Genomic DNA, 25,663 nt, shown 5'->3' with positions numbered 1-25,663 from the left:
ATTTTGTCATATTTTCTGCATTGTGTTATATCTGTCCTTCCATCAATCTGTCTTTTTTTCTTTATAGATATCAAAGTTGTAGACATACTTGACTCTTGAGCTTTTTGAAATACATACTGTTAAGAGTTTTTTTCTTGAGGTAAAATTTACAGTGAACAAATGTTAAGTGTACCTACCACGTGATGAGTTTTAATGTACAACTGTGTAACACAAACCTCTAGCCAGCTATGGAACATTTCCATCACATCAGAAAATTTCTTTACCCAGTCAAGTCCTGCACCTCTCCCGTCCCTTTTCCCTGTTAGGATTTTGTTTTTACCATAGATTGGTTGACCTATTCTAGAACTTCATATAAATGTATTCTTGTGTAAATTTTCACTCAGCATGTTTTGAGATTCATCTATATGTTTCAGCTCTTTGTTCCTTTTTCATTGCCGAGTAGTATTCCATTGTAGGAAAATACCACAGTTTAACCTTTCACTTAGATGAACAACTGATGGACAATGGGCTGTTTCTAGTTTTTGGCTCTTACCAATAAAGTTGCTATGAACATTCTTGTGCAAGCCTTTTTGTGGATCTACGTTTTAATTTCTTTTGGGTAGTACTTAGTTGAATATCCTGAGTTGTAAGATTGATATATTTTTAATTTTACTAGAAATTGACATACTTTTTTCTAAAGTCATCCTGTTTTGTAAAACCAACAATATGAGAGTTCCAGTAGGTCCACATCCTCACCGTTTGGTTCCAGCTTGTAATTTTAGCCATTCTGTGTGTAGTGGTATCTCATTGTGGTTTTAATTTGCTGTTCATGACAATTGATGATAATGAACATTTTTTCATAAGCTTATTGGCCATACAAATATCTTCTTTAGTGAAGATGAAGTGCCTCTTATTTCTTTTAATCTGTGTGTTTCCCCTTCCATTTCTTTTGCCCTTATTTGAAGAAATAAGATTAACCTATAGAGGTTTCCACAAACTGAATTTTGCCAATTGCCTTTCTGTGATATTTATTGACCACTTTTCTATTGTGTTTGGTTTTTTTTCTTAATAAGAACCCTTTATTCTTGCAGTGAGCTAACTAAATACCTTTCCCCTCAGTGCTTTGTCATTTTGTTTGCTTATTATGGCAGAAATTATTTTTATCTGGTGTAATTCTTATTATTTTGGAGAGCATGTGAGTGGGGGGAGGGGCAGCAGGAGAGGGAGAGAGAATCCCAAGCCGACTCCATGCTGAGCATGGAGCGCGACATGGGTCTTGATCTCATGACTCTGAGATCATGACCTGAGCCAAAATCAAGAGGCGAATGCTCAAACAGCTGAGCCATCTACGTACCCCTGTGTGGTGCAACTCTTAAATCTCCCCTTTTATGGCTGCTAGGCTTTGTGTCAGAATTAGGTCATTATAGTGAAATGATTTTGAAAGTACCTGGTGAAAAGATATGGAAACCAAGGTAGACGAGAATATGAATGGACTCAGCGAAACAAGGATCACCATGGTATATTTAAGAAAAAGTCTTTAAAATGATCCTGACTGAATTTGAAGTCCACAGGTGAAATTTCACAAGTATATTCAAAGACCTGTGATCCCAAAACATAACCTGGTTCTAACTGAACTAAAGAGGCTCTCAACCTTTCATTCTGTCACTTGGCAATATCATCCATTTCTTGGTCTCTTCAAGAAAGCAAATGGGGGAATACAAGTTTTAATATTGGGCTAATTTTTAACCTGCTTTAACTTACAAGAATAAATTATTTTTGATAGACCTTATAATTGAATATGAATGATGTTATTGTGTCAGAAAGCAGCACCCCCAAATGGTAAGGCAGTGTTGCTGCCTGGGGACTTTTTTGGCTTTTCTGTCCTATCTGCCTATTGGAGGCCGGAGTGCTCTCTCTTTACCAAGCTTGATTATTAACTCTTAGAGGACTCTGACATCCTCAGCAATGCTTACAACTGGTCACTGGCTCTATTTTTTAACTAATTTTACATTTCAGTATGCTGTCTTTGAATAAAATTTGCCTTTTATTCTAGGTGTAGAAATTGTACGTCAGATATTTGATTTCTGATTTGGTAGACATACTTACAAAATTCTCTTATACAAAAGTAATGTGTTAACAAAATTAATTGTCCTCAGGGATGTGGGGAATAAAAGATCTTGATAATTGACAAATCCCCAAGCCAACAAATGTCTAAGAAACCTTAAGATTTGACTTGAGGGACCTTTAAGGGGATATATTAGGCCAAGTTATTTGAAAGGTGTTTTGCTATAAATCAAAACATGGACACTTCTGAAATACAATTCTTTAAAAAGGGCCTACATTACATTTAGTCATCATGTCTCTTAATCTCCAACTTTTTTGTTTCTGACGACCTTGACAATTTTAAGGAGTACTGACTGGTCAGGTATTTTGTAGAATGTCCCTCAATTGGAGTTTTCTGAGGTTTTTCTCATGGTTACAGTGGGGTTATAGGATTTGGGGAGGAAGAACACAAGGGTGTCATTTTCACTACATCTTATGAAAGATTCATGATATCAGCATGACTATCACTGACATCAATTTTGATCACCTGGCCAAGATGGTGTTTGCTAGGTGACTATATATAAATTTTCTTTTTTTCTTTTTCTGTATTGTACTTTTTTTTTTAAATTGTACTTTCTATGTTGTGCAAGTTACTAAGCACAGCCCACGTTCAAGAGGTGGGAAGTTAAATAGTAGCTACAAAATCATTTGGAATTTTTCTGTGTAGATGTGCCACTTCTCCCTCATTTATAATCTTTTATATCAATATGGGCTCAGATATTTTGTACTTTGGCTTATAATCCTATGCTACATTATTTTATTGCTCACACTGTTCCAGCTTTGGCCACTGGGAGCTTTTTATTGGCTTCTGTATCCCTTCAATGTCTCCCATCCCTTGGTTTTTATGCTACCACCTTACTTTCTGGCATTACAAGATGTCCCAGACCTAGCATCAGCCATTTCTTCAAAGAGCCCTGGTCCCTTTTAGTGGATAATGGTGTTAGAAACCAAGCTTTACGAGTGCCTGGTTGGCTCAGTCATTAAGCGTCCGCCTTCGGCTCAGGTCATGATCCCAGGGTCCTGGGATTGAGCCCCGCATGGGGCTCCCTGCTCAGTGGGGAGCCTGCTTCTCCCTCTCCATCTGCCTGCCACTCTCCCTGCTGTGCTGTCAAATAAATAAAATCTTAAAAAACAAAAACAAACCCAAGCTTTAGTTTCTAATGAGAGATTCGATACTGGGTTGTGCCCACTGCTACCGAGTTTTGGCTTCTAGATCCTCTCAGCAGAGCTGTGTACGAACCCATATGGATCGTCCCCCTTCCCTCAAGCCCTGGCAGCGGCCATTCTACCGTGTCTGAACTCGACTGCTCTAGGGACCTCACACAAGTGGAGTCCTATCTGTCCTTCTATGACTGGCTTGTTTCACTTCTAATGTCCTCAAGGTTCATCCGCCTAGTAGTATGTGTCAGAATTTCCTTTCTAAGGCGGAATAATATTCCATTGTGTGTATCTACCACATTATTTCTTCTTTCACTGGTGGACGCTTGGGTTGCTTCCCCTTTTGGCGATTGTAGATGCTGCCATGAACATAGGTGTATAAATATGTTTGAGTCCCTGCTTTCACTTTTGAGTGTAGTATACCCGGAAGGGGAATTGCTGTTACTACCCGGGGATTGCGGTTTCTTCAGGACCCGTCCTACTGTTCTGCAGCGGCTGCACTACCACCACCCACACACAGGAGTTCCAGTTTCTCCACGGTTTGGATGAAAGTCCGACCCATGCTATTTTTGTTGTTGTTGCCTGCGCTTTTGGTGTCTTATCCAATAAACTAGTGCCAAATCGAATGTTACACCCTTTTCCTGTTTTTTTTTTTTTTTCCCCGAGTTCTAGTTCTAGCTCATTTGTTTAGGTCTTTGAACAATTTTGAGTTAATCTCTGTATATGTTGTAGTAGAGGTCCCACTTCTTTTCCCTAGCACGTGGGCATCCAATTTTCTCAACGGATTTGTTGAAAAGACTGTCCATCAAGCCCCTTCTGGTCTTGGCAGCCTTCTAAACATCATTAGACCATATATGTGAAGGTTTATTTCTAAGCTCTCCTATTCCATTGGTCTATGTTTTTATGCCAGTACCGTACTATTTCTTTTTTTACCATACTGTTTTGATCACTGTAGCTTTGTACTAAGTTTTGACGTCAGAAGTGAGACCTCCAACTTTGTTCTTTTTCAAGATTGTTTTGGCTATTTGGGTGTCCCCTGAGATTCCATATAAATTTAGGATGGATGGTTCTATTTCTGCAAAAAATACTGGGATTTTTGATAGGATTACATGGAATCTGTAGATGATTTTGGGTAATACTGGCATCTTAACAATATTAAGTCTTCCAATTCATAAACATGGGGTGTCCTCCCATTTGTTGTGATCTTTAATTTCTTTAGGCAATGTTCTGTAGTCTTTAGTGTACAAATCTTCTGCCTCTTTGGTTGTTTATTCCTAAGAATGGTATTCTTGTTGATGCTACCCTGTGAATAGTGGAAAAGCACAATTTTTAAGGAAGACAGACCTAACATGAAGTCAAGGCATTCATGACTTGGTTCCCTTGCTTTTGTGGACAGCTTCACTAATAGAGATCTTTGGAGTTTTGTTGGGGAAAAAAAAAAGGCTAAGTAGCTTTATGTGTAAGTCACAATAAAATCTCAAGTGGCTAATTACATATTCTTCCTCACATTCCAGGTAGAGCTGCCTCTTTTCAATTTGATTCAAAACTAATTATAAAACAGCTTTTGCTAATTTAGGGTAATTCTCCACATTACCTGTAGCACCTAGAACAGTGCTGAAAACCTGTAGGTGGCCAAAAATAAGATGAAGAATCACACACACACACAATATTACTTAAAGGGAAAAAAACACTCAAAAACCTAGGCTAGAATTATTAGATTTTATTTTTCCCTAGTACTCTTAAAGCTCAGCTTCACCATGTAACAGGCCAGACTTCCGGAATAACAACTCTTTCCCAGGCTATAACCCTTTTGAGGAGAATTTATCAAGTATCATGGTTCCAGGATGTTTCCACCCCAGAATTCTAAACCAGTTACAGAATCATATCTTCTTAGGTCTTAATTGGAATCAACAATCTAGACACATTTAACATAATCAAAATAGCACATACCACTGTTTTTCTTCCCTTGTGGAATGCACTTCCCCCTCTTTTCCCCAAAGGGTTTGTTATGAAGAGATGTTTAATTATCATACTTTCCGACAAACCTACCAGTTCTAATCCTTGGCTCAGAAGAAGGTAGCCCTTATTCAAAAAAATTTAATAAATATTCTGAGCTAATTGATCTCCGCCTTGGACAAATTAAAATTGTTTTACTTTACACCTGACTAAGCTTTGCTTTCAATACCTATCTGCAAAGTCAAACCCTATCTTTAAAACAATTTTCATTATGACTTGGGAGAGCAGGGAAGGCCTAGGAAGGGAGTTGGCTTTTATTTTGCAGGAGGACATTATGAAAAGGGCAGATATTTACTTTTGAAGTCATTAAGTGGAGAAATGGCAAATGTTCCTCTTATTCTGATACTGAAAACTTGTAAGGCCAGGACCTTTCTGGTCCTGAAACTATAATAAATTACATTGTTTTAAGTACATTCAAAATTTATATTACTCTTTAATTTCTTTTCCCTGAGTTTGGGTTCACAGTTTGGTAGAGATACTTTAAAGAGGTAGTTAGTGGGGGTGAAGAGGAAACGGTTTATGTCTAGCAGCACCTGGGGATAATATAAAACATCATTTTGATCTCAGTTAACATTTATCTTTCCCCTTTGAATCTGCAAACGTAACAGAGGGAGATGATCATTTTCCTTTTTTTTTTCTTATCTGTATGGACCCTCTCTCCTATTATATCCACGCCAGTATTATCACTATTCATAAAAATGAATAGCCCCTCCAAAGACATGTTATAAAATAAAGCCTTCAAGGTGGGGTTGTTTAGATTTAGAAGAGAGAGGCTCAAGTGAGTAACTTTTATTCATACAGTCATTAGGGAAAGTGAGCAAACCTTCCAACGCCCCCAGCCACTGCCTTTTCTCCCTGGACCTGGCTTATTTAAATCAGTCCTATCAACAAGGGAGTTGATTCTAAGTTCTGGGCTCTAGGAGATCCTGACATCTAACACGGGTGGAGACACTGGTCCAGGTCTTGGCTTCCAGTCTTACGATGGGCTGGTGGAATACTGTTTCATCAGACGCTCGTGGCAGGGATTGCAAACTCGCTCAGGCTTGATACTTGAAGGAAGAGGCAGTTCGTTTGTCGAGCAGGCATTACAGAAAGTTCCTCTGCAGTTCTTACACACATTCTACAAGGAAAAGAGGGAGGTTAGGCAGGGAATAGAAGGGCAGAGCATACGGATGCATGGGATATAAAAGGCCAAATACGGTAAATGCTCAATGCCTCATCAGGTATTGACTGAATGTTTGCTAGGCGCCAGAATCTGACCAAACACCATCTCTGTCTACAAAGAAGCTTACCGTCTAATTCTTAGGTCTAAATGAAGAGAAGCAGTGCCACAGAATTCCAAAGAACAGATAATATACAAATAATTTATCTTTAGAGTACTTCCATTCATTACATTCACTTTTAGGTGGGCTAATTCTAAAATCAGTTTGTAAGTACCTAAGAATAGTCCAAATAAGGCAGGCAGTGAGTGACCTAGCAATGGACTGGGTAGCCAGCCTAGGATTACAAATTTTGCTGAGCATGAACCGGAAGGATAATTCCCAATACACTGATGTACGTACCGCTCTCCTAGAACGCTCCACAAGCACATCCTTTGGGATATCGGTGCAGCAGGAGCACAGCTCCCTGCATCCTCTTTATAGGGAAATTAGTCTCTTTATGAAGCATTCTGAGTCTTTAGCGGTCATGCAATGGGGCGGCACGTGGGTTATTATGCAGTGTCACTGGTAAGGCTGTGATAGGGTGGTGCACACATAGCTCCAAGGGTCCCTATACAAAGGCTGTGAAGAGTCACTTCCCCCGTTAATAATGCCACTTCCTCCCAAACAATTCACCTTCCTGACGGTGCAGTAGAGGTAGGGGGTCACTTTTATTTGAAAGCCTGAGAGGAATTTTCCTCTGACATACTGCAGTTACTCTGCATGGCTTAGAAAAGCCAGAATTAGATTAGCAGTTTCTTTATTTGGGGACCTATTTCTAGAATTCCAATTCTAATTCTATAAAGGCAGTTCATCTTTCTCAGATTCTGCTAATTTAAGACTAGATCACATTATAATTTTGCTTGTTAAAATTCAGCAAGATCACAAATGGCGGCATGCAGGTTGCAATCCAGAATTTGGGCACATTTCCTTATCTCTTCCAAGCACCTGTTTCTTACAGTCATTTGTCCATTTCTTGAGCATCTACAATGAAATGGGCACCATATTACATTCTGGGGGATACTACTGTGAATGGGTCAAAGACCTGGCTATCAGAACACTCACTGTATCTGAACACTTCCTTCACTCTGCCTACTCTAACAAACTGGGGAAGTGCTCTGCCAGAGACCCCTGATGATCCGAGGGGAAAACAAGTGGTTTTGGTGGAGAGGGCTCATTTCCCTCACAGAGGCTGATTCTCCAAATAATTCAAAGAATCCTCCCCCCCCCCCCACTATTTGATTTGTTCTAAGCAGGATGAAGTATTAGAAGAGTATAGATTTTGGGGCCAAAGTCAGGTTGCAGCCTGTGGGCTTTGCCACTTATGACTTGAGTCAACTTTGAGAAGTGTACTTAAAATCTCTGAGCTCAAGGTTCTTCATCTATAAAATGATGGCACAAAGGAGATAAGCTTTACAACAGGGACTTGGTCTATGCTTGTTCACTTCTCTTTCTCCAGCCCATTCCACACAATAGGCACTCAATAAACATTTAGTTATAAATTTAATCTTTAAAAGTTGTATTTATTTTAATGGGGATTTACTGACATGACTTACTATGACTGAAAAAAAAATACCTATTTTTTAAACAGGTATTTTATAAATGCTTGTTTCTTTTTGCTCTTCTCCCCACTCTGTACTCTACACAGCAAAGTCCCTATTATTGAAAGGGACATCCCTATGAAGAATCTGTTTGGGTCTCACCACTGTTATCTTGGTTCGGCTGCCATCTTCCTGGCACAGCTGACACGTCTGTGGCTTTTCAGAGAGCAGCGGCTGATCCTAAACCACATATTAAGCCAGTTAGTTTCTCTTAGCCCCAGAAATATTAATACTTTCAGAATATTCATTTTCTTAGTTACAAAATTAACAGAACCGCACTACAGACTATCTGGAAACCAAAGAAACAAATGACATATGGTTCTAACACCTTAATACAGCTCTGGTAATCCCATCAATATCCTTGGAGCTCTTTTTATTTTTATAAAAAAGTAACGTGACTTTATTTATAAAAAGAAAAGTCTAGGATACGAGTGTGAAGTAGAAAGTTAAAAAAAGTCCCGTCCCTCTTGTCCTACTATATCATCAAGGATGGAAAGCAGTAGGCTTTTTTTTATATCTCACTGGATAAATGACAGGGTGGCTCAGTCACAGACACATTTATCATCTTTCTCGTGCAGTTGTCATATCCTATTATACTTGCAAAGTATCTTGCAACCATTTATATTTGTCTATTTCCAAGTGATCAAGATGCATTTTTTCTGTTTTATGGAAGGGAAAACTAAGGGAAAAAGAGGTACAGTGAGTTCTCTTAGGTCCCACAGTATGGCAAAGAGAATTTCAAGTAAGAAGTGAGACCTGCTGTTTACTTAGTAAATTGCTCAGAGCTCCGCTACTTCCGGTGACAGTCTCAGGCAAATGCAAGTTTGTTAAGGATGCTGTTAGAAGGATAGGCCCCAGGGGCCTGTGTGCATTCACTGACTTTCCAGGCTGCCTGTGTACAGCTAGGGATAGTACAGCCAACCACGTAATTCATACAAGATGTCTGAGAACGGGAGAATCCATTACCTGCTCATCCACAGGGTGAGACTGCAGCCTACAATGGAAAATTAAAAACAGGAACAAACAGCAACTTATTATATTTCTATGTGAATCATTTCAAAAGCACAGAAAAAGCAACAACATGGTTCTTTTATGTTGTTGGCACAAGTTGTCAATCTTGACCTCCAAGGAGAGGAAATTTTGGTTGTTAAATCTATTAGCAGAATCTGATCCTTGACCTACATTATGGTTCCTGTTTAAAAACAGATTTGGAGTTATATTGTATGCTTTGTTTTTACTACCAAGAAAATAGTTTAGCATTTGTATCCCAGCCTGTAGAACTCCAGTGGCCAGTGCTATCCATTTTCATATCTTTTATTATATTAGTCTACCCATTATATGTCATGTATTCGTCCCCTCTTCCAAATGTCCTTAAAATGTGAACTTCTTCAGCAAATTAATCAGGGTAAGGGGAATGAATGAGACTGTCACGGGAGTACCCATTCAGGCTGAACTATTTCTTCCCGAGACCTAGCTGAGCTCACCCTGATTTTCCCAATTTGGAACAGAATTTAAGAGAAGCAGTTCTGGGGATAATACACCACAGACCCACAGTAGCTCTGAGTCTCCACGGAGTGGCAGTGTGACCACCAGTGTGACCAGGTTTCCAAGCTGTTCCTTGGACCATAATCCCAAGAAACCGGCTATGTTTTAGGATTGTTGTTCCGGCCAGGACAGGCTTTGGAAGCAGCTATTACGGCGAGCAAAGGAATCAACAAAGAAAACAATGTAAGCAGAGGCCACTTATAGGTGAGACACCTCGCCTCTCTGTGCTCCTCAGTTTTCTCATCTGGAGAATTACATTTTTAAGGAGATAATGAATGTGAAACACACTATTTAAGCTGCAGAGCACAATATAGATAGAAGGTAGTGTTGTCTTATATTCCCATGGCCGAAATCAGAGGCTGGCATGTAAGGTACTCCTGATTGTCTGTAAATGGCTTGGTTTTAGTCTGGAATGGGGCTGATTCTGAAAGGCTCTTTTATGCCCTCGTTAATTTTACAGCCTTTCTAGTTCCTTTCTGTGGCCCATGCTGATCTGTAGGGTAGTTTAAGGTTAGTCCTGCATCAGGCCGTGCTCTCTTAGGGAGTAAACTTAAAGGCTTTGGAATCATTCTGGCCTTGGAGGTCAAGTACCTGCATAACGAGTTTTTTGTTGGGACTGTGTGATTTTTCTTCTCCAGCAGCGACTTTGCTCAGGTAACACTCTACCTCATTCTTGAGGCATCAAAGCCTGGACAGGGACAGTTGCCAAAAATGTATGCTGTATAGTGCTCTCCAAGCCCCTCTATGCTATCTTTCTTGTTACTAACCTTTGCTGCTGCTGTTGTAACAGACTGATTCTGGGAGCAGTTTTAGGTTCATAGCAAAACGGAACAGAAAGTACTGACGTTTCCCATACACTTTGCCTGCCCTCCCCCCTTCCCCCAGTATCAACATTTCACAACCGGCGGTGGTGGTGGTGGGGGGGGCGCAAACGATGTGACAATCGATGAACCTGCATTACACATCATAACTACTCAAAGTCTGCAGTTTGCATTAGGGTTCACTCTTGGTGTTGTACATTCTAGGGGTTTGGACAAATGGAGGACGTGTATCTATCATTACAGTACCATGTAAGTATTTTCACCGTCCTAAAAAATGCTCTGTGCTCACCCATGAATACCCCCGAACCCCTGGCAAGCACTGTTTCCATGGTTTTGGCTCTTCCAGAATGTTATACAGTTGGACCTCCTTCGCTTTTTAATGCCGTGGCACCATGTAATATTTTGTTATATTTCTACCTGCTAAAATAATTGTTAAAAGTCAATTTCCTTGAAACAATCCTATGGTTTTCATAGTGAGCAGATCAGATGAAGAGTTAAGAAAAAGGCACCAAGTTAAGCTGTTTGAGACCCTTAAGAGAAAGGACACAAAGAAAATAAGAGGATTTATGTGAAACATAGCTGTCTTTCACGTAGCATGTAGGTGGAAACAAGTCATACTCGAGTACATTTAAGAACCTAAGAATTGCTATGATTTGTACTCCGTTCCTCTGTGATACCAATCCAGTAAAGATGAGAAATAATCTTTGAAGTGATAATTTGAGTTTGGGGATTAACCAGGGAAGAGTCAGAGGGCAGCTTGATCACCCTTCTTTCTTCTGAAATGGACTGAGTGGGTTTGGTTTAATATGTGTTCTCTGGTTGATTTAGTCACTCCCCCTTCAAAATGTCGTTCCGGAGTCCTAACATTACACGGCAGGGTCTGCTCTGTGCCACTGCCGGTTATACCGAAAGCGCCCTCTTCCCCACCACCCCCAACAGCGCTATGTCTTCCTTAGTACTTTATTAACAAACACCTGTGGCTTTCGTCCAGGGGCTTTTTTGGTTTAACATTTTCCTCTTGAATTTTGTGCTTCCCATCCTGCCAAGAGAAAACAGCCCAATTTATTAGTTATTCAGAAGGCTCAACAGTGATGATGTTGCAGACATTTTCTTCTGTACTGTCTTAGCTTAGGTAGAAAACTAAGCAGCTTTTTTGTTAGGGAAGGAATTTAACTTTCAAGATATTTTCCCTCATTCTTTGCTCTAAGTAGTTTCTTAACAAATTGTTCTGATAGAGTTTGCAACAAATGATTTTCAGAGTAGATATTTTCCTTCTTAACTCTTGCAATTCAAATAAAATTCAGAATATATCCTATTTATTTACAGAGTGAGCTCAAAGTATCAGTTACGTCTTAGGGTATCTTAGTTACTTCCGTGTATCTACATCTGTCTCCACCCCCCACTCCCAGCTGAGCTCTGGAAAACTGGGGAAACCAAGCACCACCGTATTGAGCAGATTGTAATCCTCTGGCACTCAGTCAAGTAGCTGCCACGATGTCACGACAACTTACGCAGCCTATACAACCTGAGGAGTTTTCTACTCTGAAGGACCGATGTCAAGTTCCAAACTGCATTTCTACCGAAGCTTGTAAGCCCGGCCTGGGCAGTTTTTAGTGACAAATTCTTTCTGTGGCACACACACACTGCTGTCTGTCCTGAGCTGCTGTCCGTCAGCCTCCAAAAATAGAATGCACGTTCTTAGACCCCTCGTGTCAGGGAAAGGAGGTTAACGCAGTATTTACACTCCTGGAGCCTCTACTGCAGGGCAGTTCAAGACTGAGGAACGTAGGGCCTCACTGGAAAAGCAGGATAAGATCGGACAAGAATGTAAGTAAATCTCTGTAAGCCCTGCTAAGTAGATTTCACGGTTGCTAAACTAAACTAATAAAGATGGCATGCTACAAAAACAGTGGTATTTTGCACACTTTAAATGAGTAGTAATGAGTACTATATAATACATTTCTATTTACCATTATTTGCTATTCTCCAGCAAATTGGCATCTCTCTAGAAATGTTAAATAAGAAGCTTATACATTTGTCCTGCTTTGTTATATATAATATAAACAAAGAAGCTATTTTTTTTCCTGTGTTTGTCTTTGAGTAAGTATTCCATACTTTTCTGATTTTACTGTTTGAAGAGGTTGGCTCCTGTTTCCTGGGTCCCAGAGGTGGTCTTATTCAACTTTAGCTTCCTCACCATTATAGGAGCTGGGAGTCTCTCTCCTAAGACTGTTGTGTAGAAACTTCTACTGCTGTTCTTTAAACATTCTGTATTACTTTCTTTTCCCCAAGCAACTCTAGTTCCCTCTTGTTCTAATTTTCCCAAGAGAAAAGTACCTTGAGTATACTAAAACTAAAATCCTCATGATTCTGAAAAAGGCACACAGAAGCAAATCCACATTTAAGACAATTCTGTTAAAGGGAAATTCAGAGTTGGGAAGGATTACTATAACATATTATTAAAGATACTAGCCAGCAGAAGTCCAAGGAACACAAGTGTTTGTTAAGACACCCAAATAATTTTACTTAAAGTGAAAGAGATAAGAGGGTCACTGGAAATCATGGTTATGAGGCCTCTTTTCCATGTGAAATCAAGTTAGAGAGAGTATCTAGAGGTAGACTGAGAATCAAGGCCTTGTGTTCACTCTGGGTCCTGTCTGCAATCTACATACTCGAGGCCACAGCATTAAGCTTGTGTTCCCAGAGAGAAAATTGTCCGGCCCATCAAGGTAGCCTCTAAAAATTAAGTAAATGACCAAGGGAATAATCCAATATTACCGTTTTGGGTTCTGGCTTCTGAGAAACCTTTCCTGGGATGCTCCTGTTGTTCTGTAACCTTCTTTCTCTTTCCAGTTTTAGTTCTAACTCAAGCTGGTGCCTGGGATGGGCGGGAGAGGAAAAGGATCAAAATTTGGATTTCTGCACTCATATTCTCTAAAGAATGCCAAACCCTTTTCTTAAAGCTCAGCAATTAAATTTTAATACTTGATTAATAAAAAGTTACCAGATATATATGGACAATCAGGTTTTAAGGTGTTAAAACACAATACAGTAAAACCAGTAACACTAAAATACAGATAATGTTTAATCTTTCTTGGATAATTAAGAATGTACTTTAAGGGTGGCTCAGTCGGTTTTAAGTGTCTGCCTTAGGCTCAGGTCATGATCTCAGGGTCCTGGGATCCAGCCCCACATGGGGCTCCCAGCTCAGCAGGGAGTCTGCTTCTCCCTCTGCCTCTCCCCCTGCTCATGCTCTCTCTCTAATAAATAAATAAAATCTTAAAAAAAAAGGATGTGCTTTAAGATCTCCCAGTGCCTAAGGGTCACCACTCTGAATATCAGTATTTAATATTAACTCTTAATAAAGAGTTGTAGTCAACTGAATGACATTTAGTAGGATTTACTATAATTAAAAGACAGTATTTACAAAATTTCAGCAAGAAACAGTAAGAAATCACCAACACTGTTGTCCCATTTCATCTTAATTAGCTGGTCTCTCTTTAATGTTCAATGCCCAGTTCCACTGCCAGCCACTAGTGTCCTTAGTAGCCATGTGCTTTTATATCCAACAACAAAGTTCTCTTTGTTTGAAGTCAGCGGCTTCAGCAAAGAATTGAGTCTCATTTGACAGACAATATGGAAGAGTGGTTAAGGACTCGGAGTCAGAGAGAGACAGACTTTTAGAGTGCTGCCACTTACTAGCTGAACTGTGTCAATCTGGACAAACTGAACCCATCTAAGCTTTAATTAATTTCATCTGACAATGGGGGTAAGACAATTACCTACTAACAGGGTTGATGGGAAGATGTTAGGACCAAATGCCTGTGTAGTACTTTGTAAAGTTTGCAGCACACAGTAAAAATTTAGGGAATACTATTATTATCAGTGTTATGTTGGCTATTAACTCTCATTCCTTTCTATTTATCTGGGACCTTGCGTTCTAATCTTCTCCTTTGATGGCAAAGCATGTTGACAAACTTTGGAAATGCTGATATATGCAAAGCTTCCTGAATGCTAATTCCAGAGAAAGGATGTTGCAAGGACAGAACGGAGGGCTGGCTCAGGGTTCCTCCTTCTCTTGCTGCTAGCCTTAGAACTACCCCCCCAGCACCCCCCTCCCCCCGGGGCAGCTCCTGGCACCCTTTCTTCACCGCTGCCTGGTGAGCTCCTCTACTTCCAGCTGCAGACTGTTGATCTTGTCTCCGAAGTCCTGCTTGAAGAGACGGTTGTCCAACTCGGCAGACTGGCGGCCTCGCTCAGCCTGGCGCAATCTGGATGTGAGCCATATGAACTTGTGATAAAAAACAAAAGCCATGGTGGGGAGGAAGACCAAGCTTACAACACAAAATAAAGCAACCCAACGAAGAAGGCGTGGAGAGACAGAGGAGAGGGGAAAAAAAAAAAAAAAAGCTTTGCAGGACACAGGGGAAGAAATTATATGGGGGGGGGGAGATGGAGAAGAAACAAACTCTAAAGAAAAGCAAGATGAAGGTGAACCAGGCAGAGGAAAAGTTGATTTTCCATTTTTTTTTTTATTCTAGTACTACAGTTTACAGCCATTAGATGATAAACAATAAAACATCACTTTTTAGAAAATCCATATCCAAAGCCAACACAGTCCATTAAAGTTAAACCCACTTTTTTGTGTTTATTTCCTAATAGGTCTGGTACCTTATATTTCTGCTTTACACACATAACTGGAACTTGCAAATGGGCAACTACTTTCTTATATGTGAAATTAGAACATTTTCCTGGTCCTTTCCCTACACCACAACTTATGTTAAATCACTGACATTGTACATTAACCCTTACCTAGGCTTTGAGTTCTTCTCTAAGGAAAAGCCTTGTCAGAGTTTGGCCATCTCTTTCCTTTTCCATTCCTACCAGGTGGTGTGTGACCAAGTGGACAAACAATTCAGCACTGGGCCTATGTAAGATTCCTGATCATATGCTCTAAAAAATTCTAATGAATGTTTTCTTCTATATATCCCATAACTTTGCACCTATAAAGAACCATGTTCTAAGGGGTGAAACATCTGGGGCTCTATAGAATAGAATTGGAAAGCATGCTACCTGTAGTCTTTAAAACGTTTTATTTTAGTGGTTGAGCACTCTCTCCAAATGCTCATAGAAAAGGCAACTCATCACCACAAAAGGTTGATGAAGATAAGAATAGGTGCAAAATTATAAGAACTAAAATAAGTTCAAGAGCACAGGTTATTCCATGAGGTTGGTCATATGCTCTTTGACTTGACTTTGGTTCAAGTCTGTAAGGACCTATAGAAGCACGCGTGAAATCTTTTACTCTCTTAATTCTGGTTTTTCCAAGAAGAAGGTAAAGAGTTTCAAAAGCTGGAAGCAAAGGGGGGTTATCTTTGTTCCCACCTAAGCAGCTGAAATGCTGCAAATCATAACAAAATGAGGAAAAATATTTTTTTTTGCCAAGACTTTTTGAAGGAATGAAGGCTTATGTAAAGCCTGTTCCCCCAAATCAAAAGTCATTAAAAAAAAAAAAATCCAAGTATTTATAGGATTATTTACAATGTAAAGCCTAGAAAGGGGAGTAGAACTGTGGTCACTTAGAAAAAGAAGCCCTGCTAATTACTATGTATGGATACCTACTGGGAATTTTTATTTTTAGACTAAATAATAGAGTTTATCATGTATCTGTTTCCTACGCTGAAATGGTTTTCTAATAATTAGATTGTTAGTTTCCCAGAGACATTAGCAAATCCCCATCTGAACAGAAAGTAACAGAAACTCTTAAGTAAATGTCTCTAGCAAGAAATGACAGGTGGGAAACCATCACTCATGTCTATACCTTGTTGTCTTTACTCCAAAAGGAAAAGCAGAATAGATCTGAAAATTGTGTAATGTCGTGTTTTTTGTTTTTGTTTTTATGGGAGACGAGTTTTTTCATTAAAATTATTCTCTCTGAGCTACCTAAATAGGAAGTGGAATTGCAGGAAAATGGCAGAGGTAGAAGATGACAAATATTAGGAGGGTTTTCCAAGCTTCCACATTATGTTATCATAAGTTACCTAATCACTAACTTTATCTCTATGTACTTTAAAGAAATGTAAGGATGTGGGTCCCCCCCCCCCCAAAGTCACTAAGGCAAAAAAGTTGCAAGCAATCTTGGTTACTGAGAACAGAACTGTAGTGAAATACTAAGTACTTATCCGTGGCTTGGGGAGTAAACCTACACAAGGAAAGTGGAAAGGGACCATGGCCTAGGAGACAGAGCGACTGTAGAAGAGTCCAAGTCCATACGGCTGTCACCTGTGGTTCATTACACTGCAAGGCAGAGCAGGCTCGCTGGCATGGACAGCGCACCTAGAATCTGATATTGTCTGGGCCTGGGCTGTAAAGGCATCTATAATATATGCACAGAGCGTCCATTCCCTAGGCTGTTTTTTTTTTTTTTAAATGGTGTGTTTATTTATTGGTCAACATTTAAATGGTGTGTTTACTTATTGGTCAACAAAGTAATTTCTCAAAGTTTACTTGGCAATTAATTAAGAACTTATACTAAATGTTCTAACTCTGGGGAGAAAGTAAAGAAGAAAAAACCCACGGCCTAGATATCAAATTGTTTTTTTTTTTTAAAGTCCAACAAATTCAGAGTCAATTTTTGGTGACATTTTATGTAGAATCAGAGCTTAAATGTAATAACTTTCAGATTTCTTTCTTTACAATTAAGTTGTACATCAGACTTGCGAGGTGACCAAATGCAAATGCCTAATGATGTTTTGGGATCAGTTTATTTGCTGCACTATTTAAGGTCTTTGCCTGTTTCACCAAATCCTTTTCACTAAATTAGTAAAATAAAAATAAAAATGGAGTGAAAGGCGAATGAGAAAATGAATAAATGGGAAAGACAAAAATAGCAAGAGAATAAGTCAGCTTAATACTTGAAGAAGTCATTATTTTAGTTCTGTCTACTTCAAATGCCAAGTCAAAAAACTATTGAAAAATAATTCTATGCAACATTTCAAAAACCCAATTTATGAATACCAAAATTAATTTGTTAAATCATAAACATATAACTGCTTATGAGCAAGCACTTAGGGAACTTTCCAGATGGACCGATACCTTTTTATTTAAAATCAGCCAAATCAGAAGTTTCAAACGTATTTACTAATTTGCAATAACTTGTGAGTTACCATTAATATGCAGTGCCATTCAGGATGCTCCCGGTCAAGAATTATCTGAATAAAACCAGTCATCCATTCATTTGTTCATTCATGCATCTGCTAAGTGAATGTGCCTTGTATGTTCATGGCACTAAGACAGATCCAATGAGGGAACTTAAAAAATTCATTAAGTAACCTGGAGGAACTCACACTCTCATCAGAAGATACATATATAAAGGGTTATAACGTGGGGCAGAAGGTGACAAGTAAGCAGCATGGACAAGTATGGATGTAAGGCTATGGGAATTCCAAGAAGGACAATGGGTAGATTATTTTTATCTGAGAAGCAGCATCAGCGGAAGCTTTAGGAGAGGTGGTGGCATTTGAGCCTGAATGTAAAAAACGGATCTGAAGAACAAGGCAGCGGATGAGGAATGGCCTTCCTAGCTGGTGGAGCTATTAGGCAAGGGACGGACGGAAAAAGTGCAAGCGTGCGCAGGGGCCTGCAGTCGTGCAGTCTGGCTCAAGTGAAAGAAGGGTGATCAGTGGGTGTTCAAGGTGGCAACACAGAATGACTGGCCACGCAGAATGTTCCTTCAATCTTGAAATCTCGGCCATTTCTCTTGGCAGCTAAGTCACCACAAAGAAAATGGCGGTTTCAGCCAAACAGAAACAAAAGTAGCACAGGGAGAGGATGTGTTTCGGGCCGACTGAAATGTAGGTACCAGACGGAAACAGCTGGTCAGAGGATGAAAACCCAAGACTGGGTTTTAGAGGGGGACAGAGCTGGAGACAGACCTAAGATTGTGGGCAGGGGTGACAGTGGACACTACAGAGAAAGAAGAGAGAAAAGGGAGATAGGAGGGAGGAGAGAAAGGAGTTCAAGTGTTGGAAGGGCCTTCAGTATCCTGGCGTCACTAGCACCAGTGCATTTCAAGAATTTGGTAATGCAGAGGAAAACAACAACTGCAAACATATGTAAAAGTGCTTTCAGGGCGCCTGGGTGGCTCAGTCGTTAAGCATGCGTCTGCCTTTGGCTCAGGTCATGATCCCAGGACCCTGGGATCAAGTCCCACGTGGCTCTCCCCTCCCCCCTTGTGCATGCATGCTCGAACTCTCTTGCAAAAATAAATAAATAAAATCTTTAAAGCCAAAATAAATAAATAAATAAATAAATACATAAATAAATAAATAAAATCTTTAAAAATCAAAAAAAAAGTGCTTTCATCCTTGTAGGTCTCCCTCCTCCAACATGACATTGAAATGGGATTATATAAGAGGGTTACCATTCTGCTGTTCAAAACAGTCAGGAGAGGCTGAGGTTTCTTAAAAATGTTTTCAGTGACATCTTAGAGAAACACAAAATTTAACTGGCTTTCTACCAGCATGTCTGGTGTTAAGTTGGGAGAATTTCATACACTCTGCTTGCCAAATGCATAGCACATTCTCTTCCCTTCCAGCACTGAAAGCCCAAGATGTTTCACTCAAGAAATAGCACTTTTACCTTTGTTCGAGTTGTTTGATAGTAGCAGCCATCTGATTAGTCTTCTCTTCCAAACGACTGTTTAGTTCACTTTTCTGTTTTACTCCTAAGTCTGAACTCTGTTATGGAAAAGAAGTATGAGTGACGGACATAGAATATAAAATCCTGAAATAAATCACACATGCCTTTTGAACCTAATGGTAAGTGTGAAACAGAGAAACAGAAATGCTCATATATTTGTATATCAGTTAATTCCCAAATGGAGAAAAACAAAAAGCAACGTTTAAAATTAGTACTGCTATATGCAGTTTTGTCACAGAAATGAACATCAGAAGGTTCATCAATAATCATATTTCAGTATAAGAACTAATGACATATTGCTCAGCAAAATCAGTCAGTCAGAGAACGACAAATACCACATGATTTCACTCATGTGCAATTTAAGAAACAAAACAGATGAACATAGGGGAAGGGAAGGAAAAATAAAACAAGACGAAATCAGAAAGGGAGACAAACCGTAAGAGACTCTTAACTCCAGGAAACAAACTGAGGGTTGCTGGGGGCGGGGGGAGAGGGGGGTAATTGGGTGATGGGCATTAAGGAGGGCACATGATGGAATGAGCACTGCGTGTTCTATGCAACTGAAGAATCACTAAAGTCTACCCCTGAAACTAATAATACACCACATGTTAAAAATTGAATTTAAATAAAGAATGACAAAAAAAAAAAGAGCTAATGGAATATATAAGTCAGTTGACAGGTTAGGCTGGAGTGTAGAAATTATCTTATAGGATAAAAAAGACCTGTTGCCCCACTACAATTTGAAAAGTAGCCATGGCTTTCCAGAACAGCAACACAGGATCCTACGACGGGCTGATTCCTAAAGTGGTTTATTGGCAGCCAGCCTCAAAATGAGATGTGACTCTTCCCTCCTGTATGTCAAGTGTGATTCTAGAGAACAAGAGGGGCAGGGGGAACCCTGGGAGTTGAGAGAGCCAGTGAGCATATCCCTCTTATTCGCCCTACCTGCAGCTTAAAGGCAAGTTCATGCTTGAGAGCCCTGAGGTCATCCAGCTGCTGTCGTAGCGACACCAGGGCGTCCTGCTTCTCGCAGACATCCTTCTCCAGCATCTTCATAGCTAATTCCATCTCCTGTCTCATGCTGATCTGGATCTCCAGTTCTTTTTCAACATCCTGCCCCCAAAGGTAAATAAATTGCTTACTCTCTCTTTCCTCAACGAAGTACAAACTATGAAATTCCACAGGAAAAGGTGTAAATTCCAACACTCTCAGGTCTGAATATTTGGGCAAAATAGCTACAAGCTATCATTCAATGCCGAGATATTAACAACTAAAATAAAAACTAGGATAATTATAAAAACATTTACTCAATAATTTATAAATCCAAAAAACTTGGTGGGCCGGAGATAATGCTATTTAATATGTCTAAAATAGACACATACTTGCGGCCCTTCATTACAGTGAGACAACTGGTGTCATGTCCTATTACAGAAATGTATATAAAGTGCTACCGTAGCCAGCATAAAATGAAGCACTTGCAATTCTCTTCATTTTGAATGTTGACGTCATAGTCAAGAGCCCAGGGAACCCAAAAGATATTTTGGGTCCCCAGGGTAAACGTCTCAATAAGTGGGAATGATCGATATGACTAACTGAATTTTTATATTCACTTAACATGAAACCCCTTTTTTGGTTCAATCATTATTACTGCAACATGACTTGGAGGATCAAAGATACAACGACCTGAGGTTCTTCTGCATCCATGCTGTTCCCTGGGGCATTCTAGGACCTACTTGCTTGGTTTCTTTCCTTTTTGAACAAACATGTATCTTTTCGTGACAAAAGGATGTGGAAAATTTTGTGTCAGATTTTAAAGTCACATGTGCCACTTAATTGAGGTGCTCCTCTGTGCGCGGTTAGCTTGATTAAATCAGATTGCTTCTGAAAATGCTGACATATATTATTTTAGGATCTTCCATATAGAAAGTATTTTGAGATCTAATCCATAAACACGTAGAAGGAAAATGATAATTATTTCAAGGATGTTAAAATTATATTGCTATCTTCTCAGAACATCTGAAATTCTATACACTGTTAGGTGGTGATAATTTTAGTACAAACCAGATCACCTTTATTTTCAGGCTCCTTCCTGTTTTCAGAGACACTATTGGTGAGGGGAGATCCTTTTGTTTGTCATATCATCAAAATTGCAGGAGGAGTTAATTTACCAATACCAGGGATGTATCAATATACTAACACTAAATCTATTACAGGAGTATTATTCATTATTATACATTTATACACACACACATACATCCTCCAAGGAGACCTATCAGAATCTTTACAGGAGTGAGGACTGAAGTAGGCGTGGGGAATCACAAAGTTTAGAAGAGTAGGTTCCCCATATACCTAATGCTCTTATAACACAAACTATAAAAGCAAAAAAAAAAAAAAAAAGATTGGCAAAAATCCTGTTGGCTGTTGAGAATACTCAGAAAATGGACTGGGAAAGCATTATAGGGAATATGGGTTAAAAAGAGTGAGAAACATACACCTGAAACTAATGTAACACTGTGTGAACTACACCAAAAAAAAAATTAATTAAAAAACAAGTCACAGAAGCAACTGAAGTATTGCAAGAGTTACAAAAGACCTCTGTACGAACAACATTCTCTTCAGCAAATAGTGTGATATGGAAAAATCCACCCTAAGACTTAGCTAAGAGGGCTTCCTCAATGTCATTTCAGTTGAATCCGATAATTAAAAATTTTCTACAGTTTTCCAATATGCAAAATCCACTGTATTCATCAATAAGCAACTAGCCTTTCCTACGGAAGAAGGTAATATCCTTGATAAAGAGTGTTGAGCACTACATCCGAAACTAATGACGTACTCTATGTTGGCTAATTGAATTAAAAGAAAAAAAAAGAAAAAAAAGAGAGTGTTTTATGTAAGTAATGTCCAGTGAAGGTAAAAATCAACCATATGAAAATTTGCCTTTATGTCTAATTATATTCATAATGTACTCAAAATTAAAAAAAAAAAAAAAGAGTGAGAAACAGTTTTTTAGGATCTACAAAAATTTTTTGGCCCAGTACTAATGTTCCTGAGCCTGGTCTGTAAGATCAAACGTCTAAGTGGGCTTTTATGTTTAATGGGTTCCTGAACTACCAGAACATAAGTGAAGTTTACCAGTCGCAATTGTGTCTCCTCCTTTAAATGCTTTCTGGCTTCACTCAGTGCTTGCCCTTCTGCAGTTCTGTCCTGCTTAGGACCCTTGAAAAGATAAATAAAATAGTATATATATATATATATATATATAAGGATTTAGAAAAATCTACATAGAGTTAGCTGACACTAGGGAAAATGATTATATTTTATATTTAATTAAACAGGTATAACAATGAATAAAGACAACAAAGAAATGGAAGCAGCTTAGAAAATAAAAAATTCTCAGCAGAACTGGGTTTTCTTGCCATTTAGTTTAAAGTCCTAAGATAGGTTACCAAATCAAGTGCAAGAAGTCTTAAAAGCCTCTAAAAACAAAGTGACATTTACTGTAAAATGTGAATTGGGCCAAAGGTTCAAATGGTAATATATTCCTTCTCCAGAGATCTCACATTTGGAGTCTCCAACCATCCAGAGAGATCATAGCTCAAAATAAGTAGGTCATCAGAAAATTCTTCTGAGCAGTCACAGTTGTTTTCACAACGTCCACATGTTAAAGTCAAACCCATTACTCAGAGAGAACTACTCTAGTCCCCACTCAGAGCCTAGCTGCTTACTCTTTCAGAACAATTTTAATAACCATGGATATTTGGATTCCGAGGTCACAGAAGAAGAGAAGCATGCAGATAAAAGGGAGTGGGGAGACACTAATACCAACAGCAGTGAGAAGCAAGAGATGCCAGTGAGATCAAAAAAGCAGAGAAAAAGCACCCAGAGCAATCTGGAAACATTTAAGTATAGGTGCTAGAAGCTCTATCAATTCCAACAGGCCCCCTAAGTAGCGTCATTTTAAGTTAGCATGGAATTGCCGATGCTAATAATTAGGATCTTTAGTCATCATAAACGGCTAAATGTGTTAAATTATGTCCTTTACTTAAGACTGCTTAGGATTGTGCAGTACATAAGAAGTTTGCAAAAAATCCGTGTAGACATATATCAGAAGTTTGATACTTAAGGGATTAAGTTATTTAGAAAACTCATTTATGTGGTAACTCCCAGTGGTACCAAATAAACACTCCTTACAAAGCAGTAACATGATCTCAAAACGATGGTATATTTAATATAATAAATATAACACTTAAATATTGTACAAATCATGAGTACATAACAAGACATTAAATTAGACTGGTTCTTGAAGTTTCTCAACAGATAGAGGTGGCGGTGAAGCCAAGGAGCATCTGTGGGAGGAACCTCACACCCACAGAACCTCCATCATTGCCCGATTCTGCATGGAGTCTCAGTAAAAGGAGTGTCCTTGATATGTGCAAGTGTTTGCTGCTTCCAAAGAGTCCTCTAGAGTAGAGGTCCCCCTCCCACCGCTCATGTGTTAACACACTCTCTAGGAATATTTTATAAATCCAGTAAGGTTAACCTTCCGATTGGATTCCAATATGTAGGAGCTTTCCTCTTTAACTCGTTCCATTTCTTCTTGTAGGGTAATAATCCTATTGTTTGCAACTGCAAGCTGTTGAAAAAAATTTAAAAAATTTTTTAATCTTTTTTTTAGCGCAGGATAATTCATGATCTGCTAGGATATAATTTTCAGGCTTGAATATTCTTAGAAGGAAAGAAGGTTATCTATAACCACATAAAAATGTTCTTATTGTATGAGAAATTAGGAAAAGTATTTTTAAACTAGATTGGATAAAAATAAAAAATATCTCCTACTGTTGCTTTTTGTGTAAACTCTTTTTCAGTATCAAAATGTTAACTTAAGATTGTTTACCTCAAGGGTGTTCTCATGGGTAACTTATATTTAGTTATAATACCTATTTCTAAAATGTTTAATGAAGAGGTCATGTCATGCCTTGGGTCTCATAAACCCTACATAAGACCTTTGATAGATGATTTTTAAGAGTAAAGAAATGAAACTTCAAAGTTCTCACTCTAAAAGATGCCATTAAGTATTGAAGAGATTTGTCATTTCAGTGCCTGAAAAGGTAAGGTAATGTTATTAGCAGTATATTGCTCAGGGGCGATGTTTATATCTGCATTCCACAGGAGGGAAAAGTAAAGTGGAAACACTTTTTCCTCTTCCGCACCTGCTAACCTTGATTTCCCACAGAGAACATGGAAGAGCCTGAGTAAGCGTAGGAAAGGCCCTCAGCAGGCTCCTCTCGGCCAGGCTAGTCTCCCTTTACACGATCTCCTCACGAGCACTGGGCACAGGTTCTGCTTGGTCCCTGTTCTCGTGCCTAAGTACAGAGGAGCCGGGGCTCAGGCATGCTTTCTAGAGGCAAGTCTGGAGTCCATATGTCCCTCTCTGCTCCACGGGCCTAACAGTGCAGAAAAAAGTTAACTTTGGACAAGTGGGCCTCTAGATCCAGAGACATCCTCAAACAGGTTCTCCCAAGACCTTAACATCAGAGAAAGTATCAGGAAACTATGGCTGTCCATCCCAGTGGGCCTTCTAATTCAGCTTTACAGTAATAAAGTGGACATTTATGTACCTTCATCTGTTTAATTCTTCTCATTTTATCATACTGGTTCAGAATTCAGCAGAGGAAAAGAGGGGCCTTGATTTTTGTTTTTTATTGGCCCTCTTAAATCCAAAATATATGGAAATGGGAAAAGACAGATCTGATTTGTCTTATCTGTTCTTTATAAAGCCTACACACAGGGCTTACCTGTCTCTAAAAATTCAAAGTTTCAAGAAAATAAATGTTACTGGCAAAATAAGTACATGAATGAATAAATTAATATTGGTAATAAAATAAATCTAGATCAGGAGGACAAGTCCTGTGACGGAGGGAATAAAACTAATGACCATATCTACCGGCTGCTTACGGTGTGTCAGGCACGGGCCTAGGTCCTTACGTACTATCATTCAGTTCCCGCAGAAACGTTACTATTATCATTCCCAGTTTACAGAGAAGACAACCAACAAATAGAGGCTTAAGTTATCGGCCAGGATGAGAAAGTTAGCAAGTGCCGGAGCTGGGACATGAAGGCAGGTAGCCGAGCTCTAGAGCCCATGCTTCACTGCGGTGCCATGTTGCCTCAACAGAGTAGCAGCCGACTCACACTACGACACTTCTAATCAGCGTATTTCAAAAGCTTTGTAGGGTAAAATTCTAAGGATCATTTCCATTAAGCTTTTTTTTTTAATTTAAAGATTTTATTTATTTATTTGACAGAGAGAAGAGAGCGAGAGAGCACAAGCAGGGGGAGTGGGAGAGGGAGAAGCAGGCTCCCCGCCAAGCAGGGAGCCCGATGCGGGGCTCGATCCCAGGACCCCGGGATCATGACCTGAGCCGAAGGCAGACGCTTCACCAACTGAGCCACCCAGGCGCCCTTCCATTAAGTTTTAATATAATTTAAGAATCTACATCCAAAAGTGAAGCCCACAGAGCTAGTAGTAAGGAAGGTGTTT

At 39.3% G+C, this 25,663-nt stretch overlaps 1 protein-coding gene across 8 annotated transcripts in view; it reads right to left on the bottom strand.

The window, feature by feature from the left end:
* Positions 1 to 4,945: 4,945 nt before the first annotated feature.
* Positions 4,946 to 25,663, bottom strand: part of RUFY3 (RUN and FYVE domain containing 3) — a 77,652-nt gene continuing 56,934 nt past the window's right edge. For 4 of the 8 annotated variants that reach the window (XM_078068743.1, XM_036108829.2, XM_036108830.2 and 1 more), the window contains 10 exons: positions 23,663 to 23,755; positions 22,255 to 22,338; positions 20,068 to 20,235; positions 19,063 to 19,160; positions 14,574 to 14,693; positions 13,201 to 13,300; positions 11,397 to 11,461; positions 9,023 to 9,050; positions 8,159 to 8,236; positions 4,946 to 6,376 (listed from right to left, as the gene is read on the bottom strand). In XM_078068743.1, coding sequence (XP_077924869.1) covers positions 6,233 to 6,376; positions 8,159 to 8,236; positions 9,023 to 9,050; positions 11,397 to 11,461; positions 13,201 to 13,300; positions 14,574 to 14,693; positions 19,063 to 19,160; positions 20,068 to 20,235; positions 22,255 to 22,338; positions 23,663 to 23,755 — 978 coding nt within the window. In that variant the 3' untranslated portion in view covers positions 4,946 to 6,232. Of the gene's footprint in view, positions 6,377 to 8,158; positions 8,237 to 9,022; positions 9,051 to 11,396; positions 11,462 to 13,200; positions 13,301 to 14,573; positions 14,694 to 16,835; positions 17,237 to 19,062; positions 19,161 to 20,067; positions 20,236 to 22,254; positions 22,339 to 23,662; positions 23,756 to 25,663 lie in introns of those variants that run through there. The other 4 variants (XM_078068745.1, XM_036108835.2, XM_036108836.2 and 1 more) reach the window with 2 other exon arrangements.

This window comes from Halichoerus grypus, chromosome 3 (assembly GCF_964656455.1).
Source record: "Halichoerus grypus chromosome 3, mHalGry1.hap1.1, whole genome shotgun sequence".
NCBI lineage: Eukaryota > Metazoa > Chordata > Mammalia > Carnivora > Phocidae > Halichoerus > Halichoerus grypus.
The sequence above is the reverse complement of the archived record's forward strand: the minus strand, read 5'-3'. Positions and strand labels throughout refer to the sequence as shown.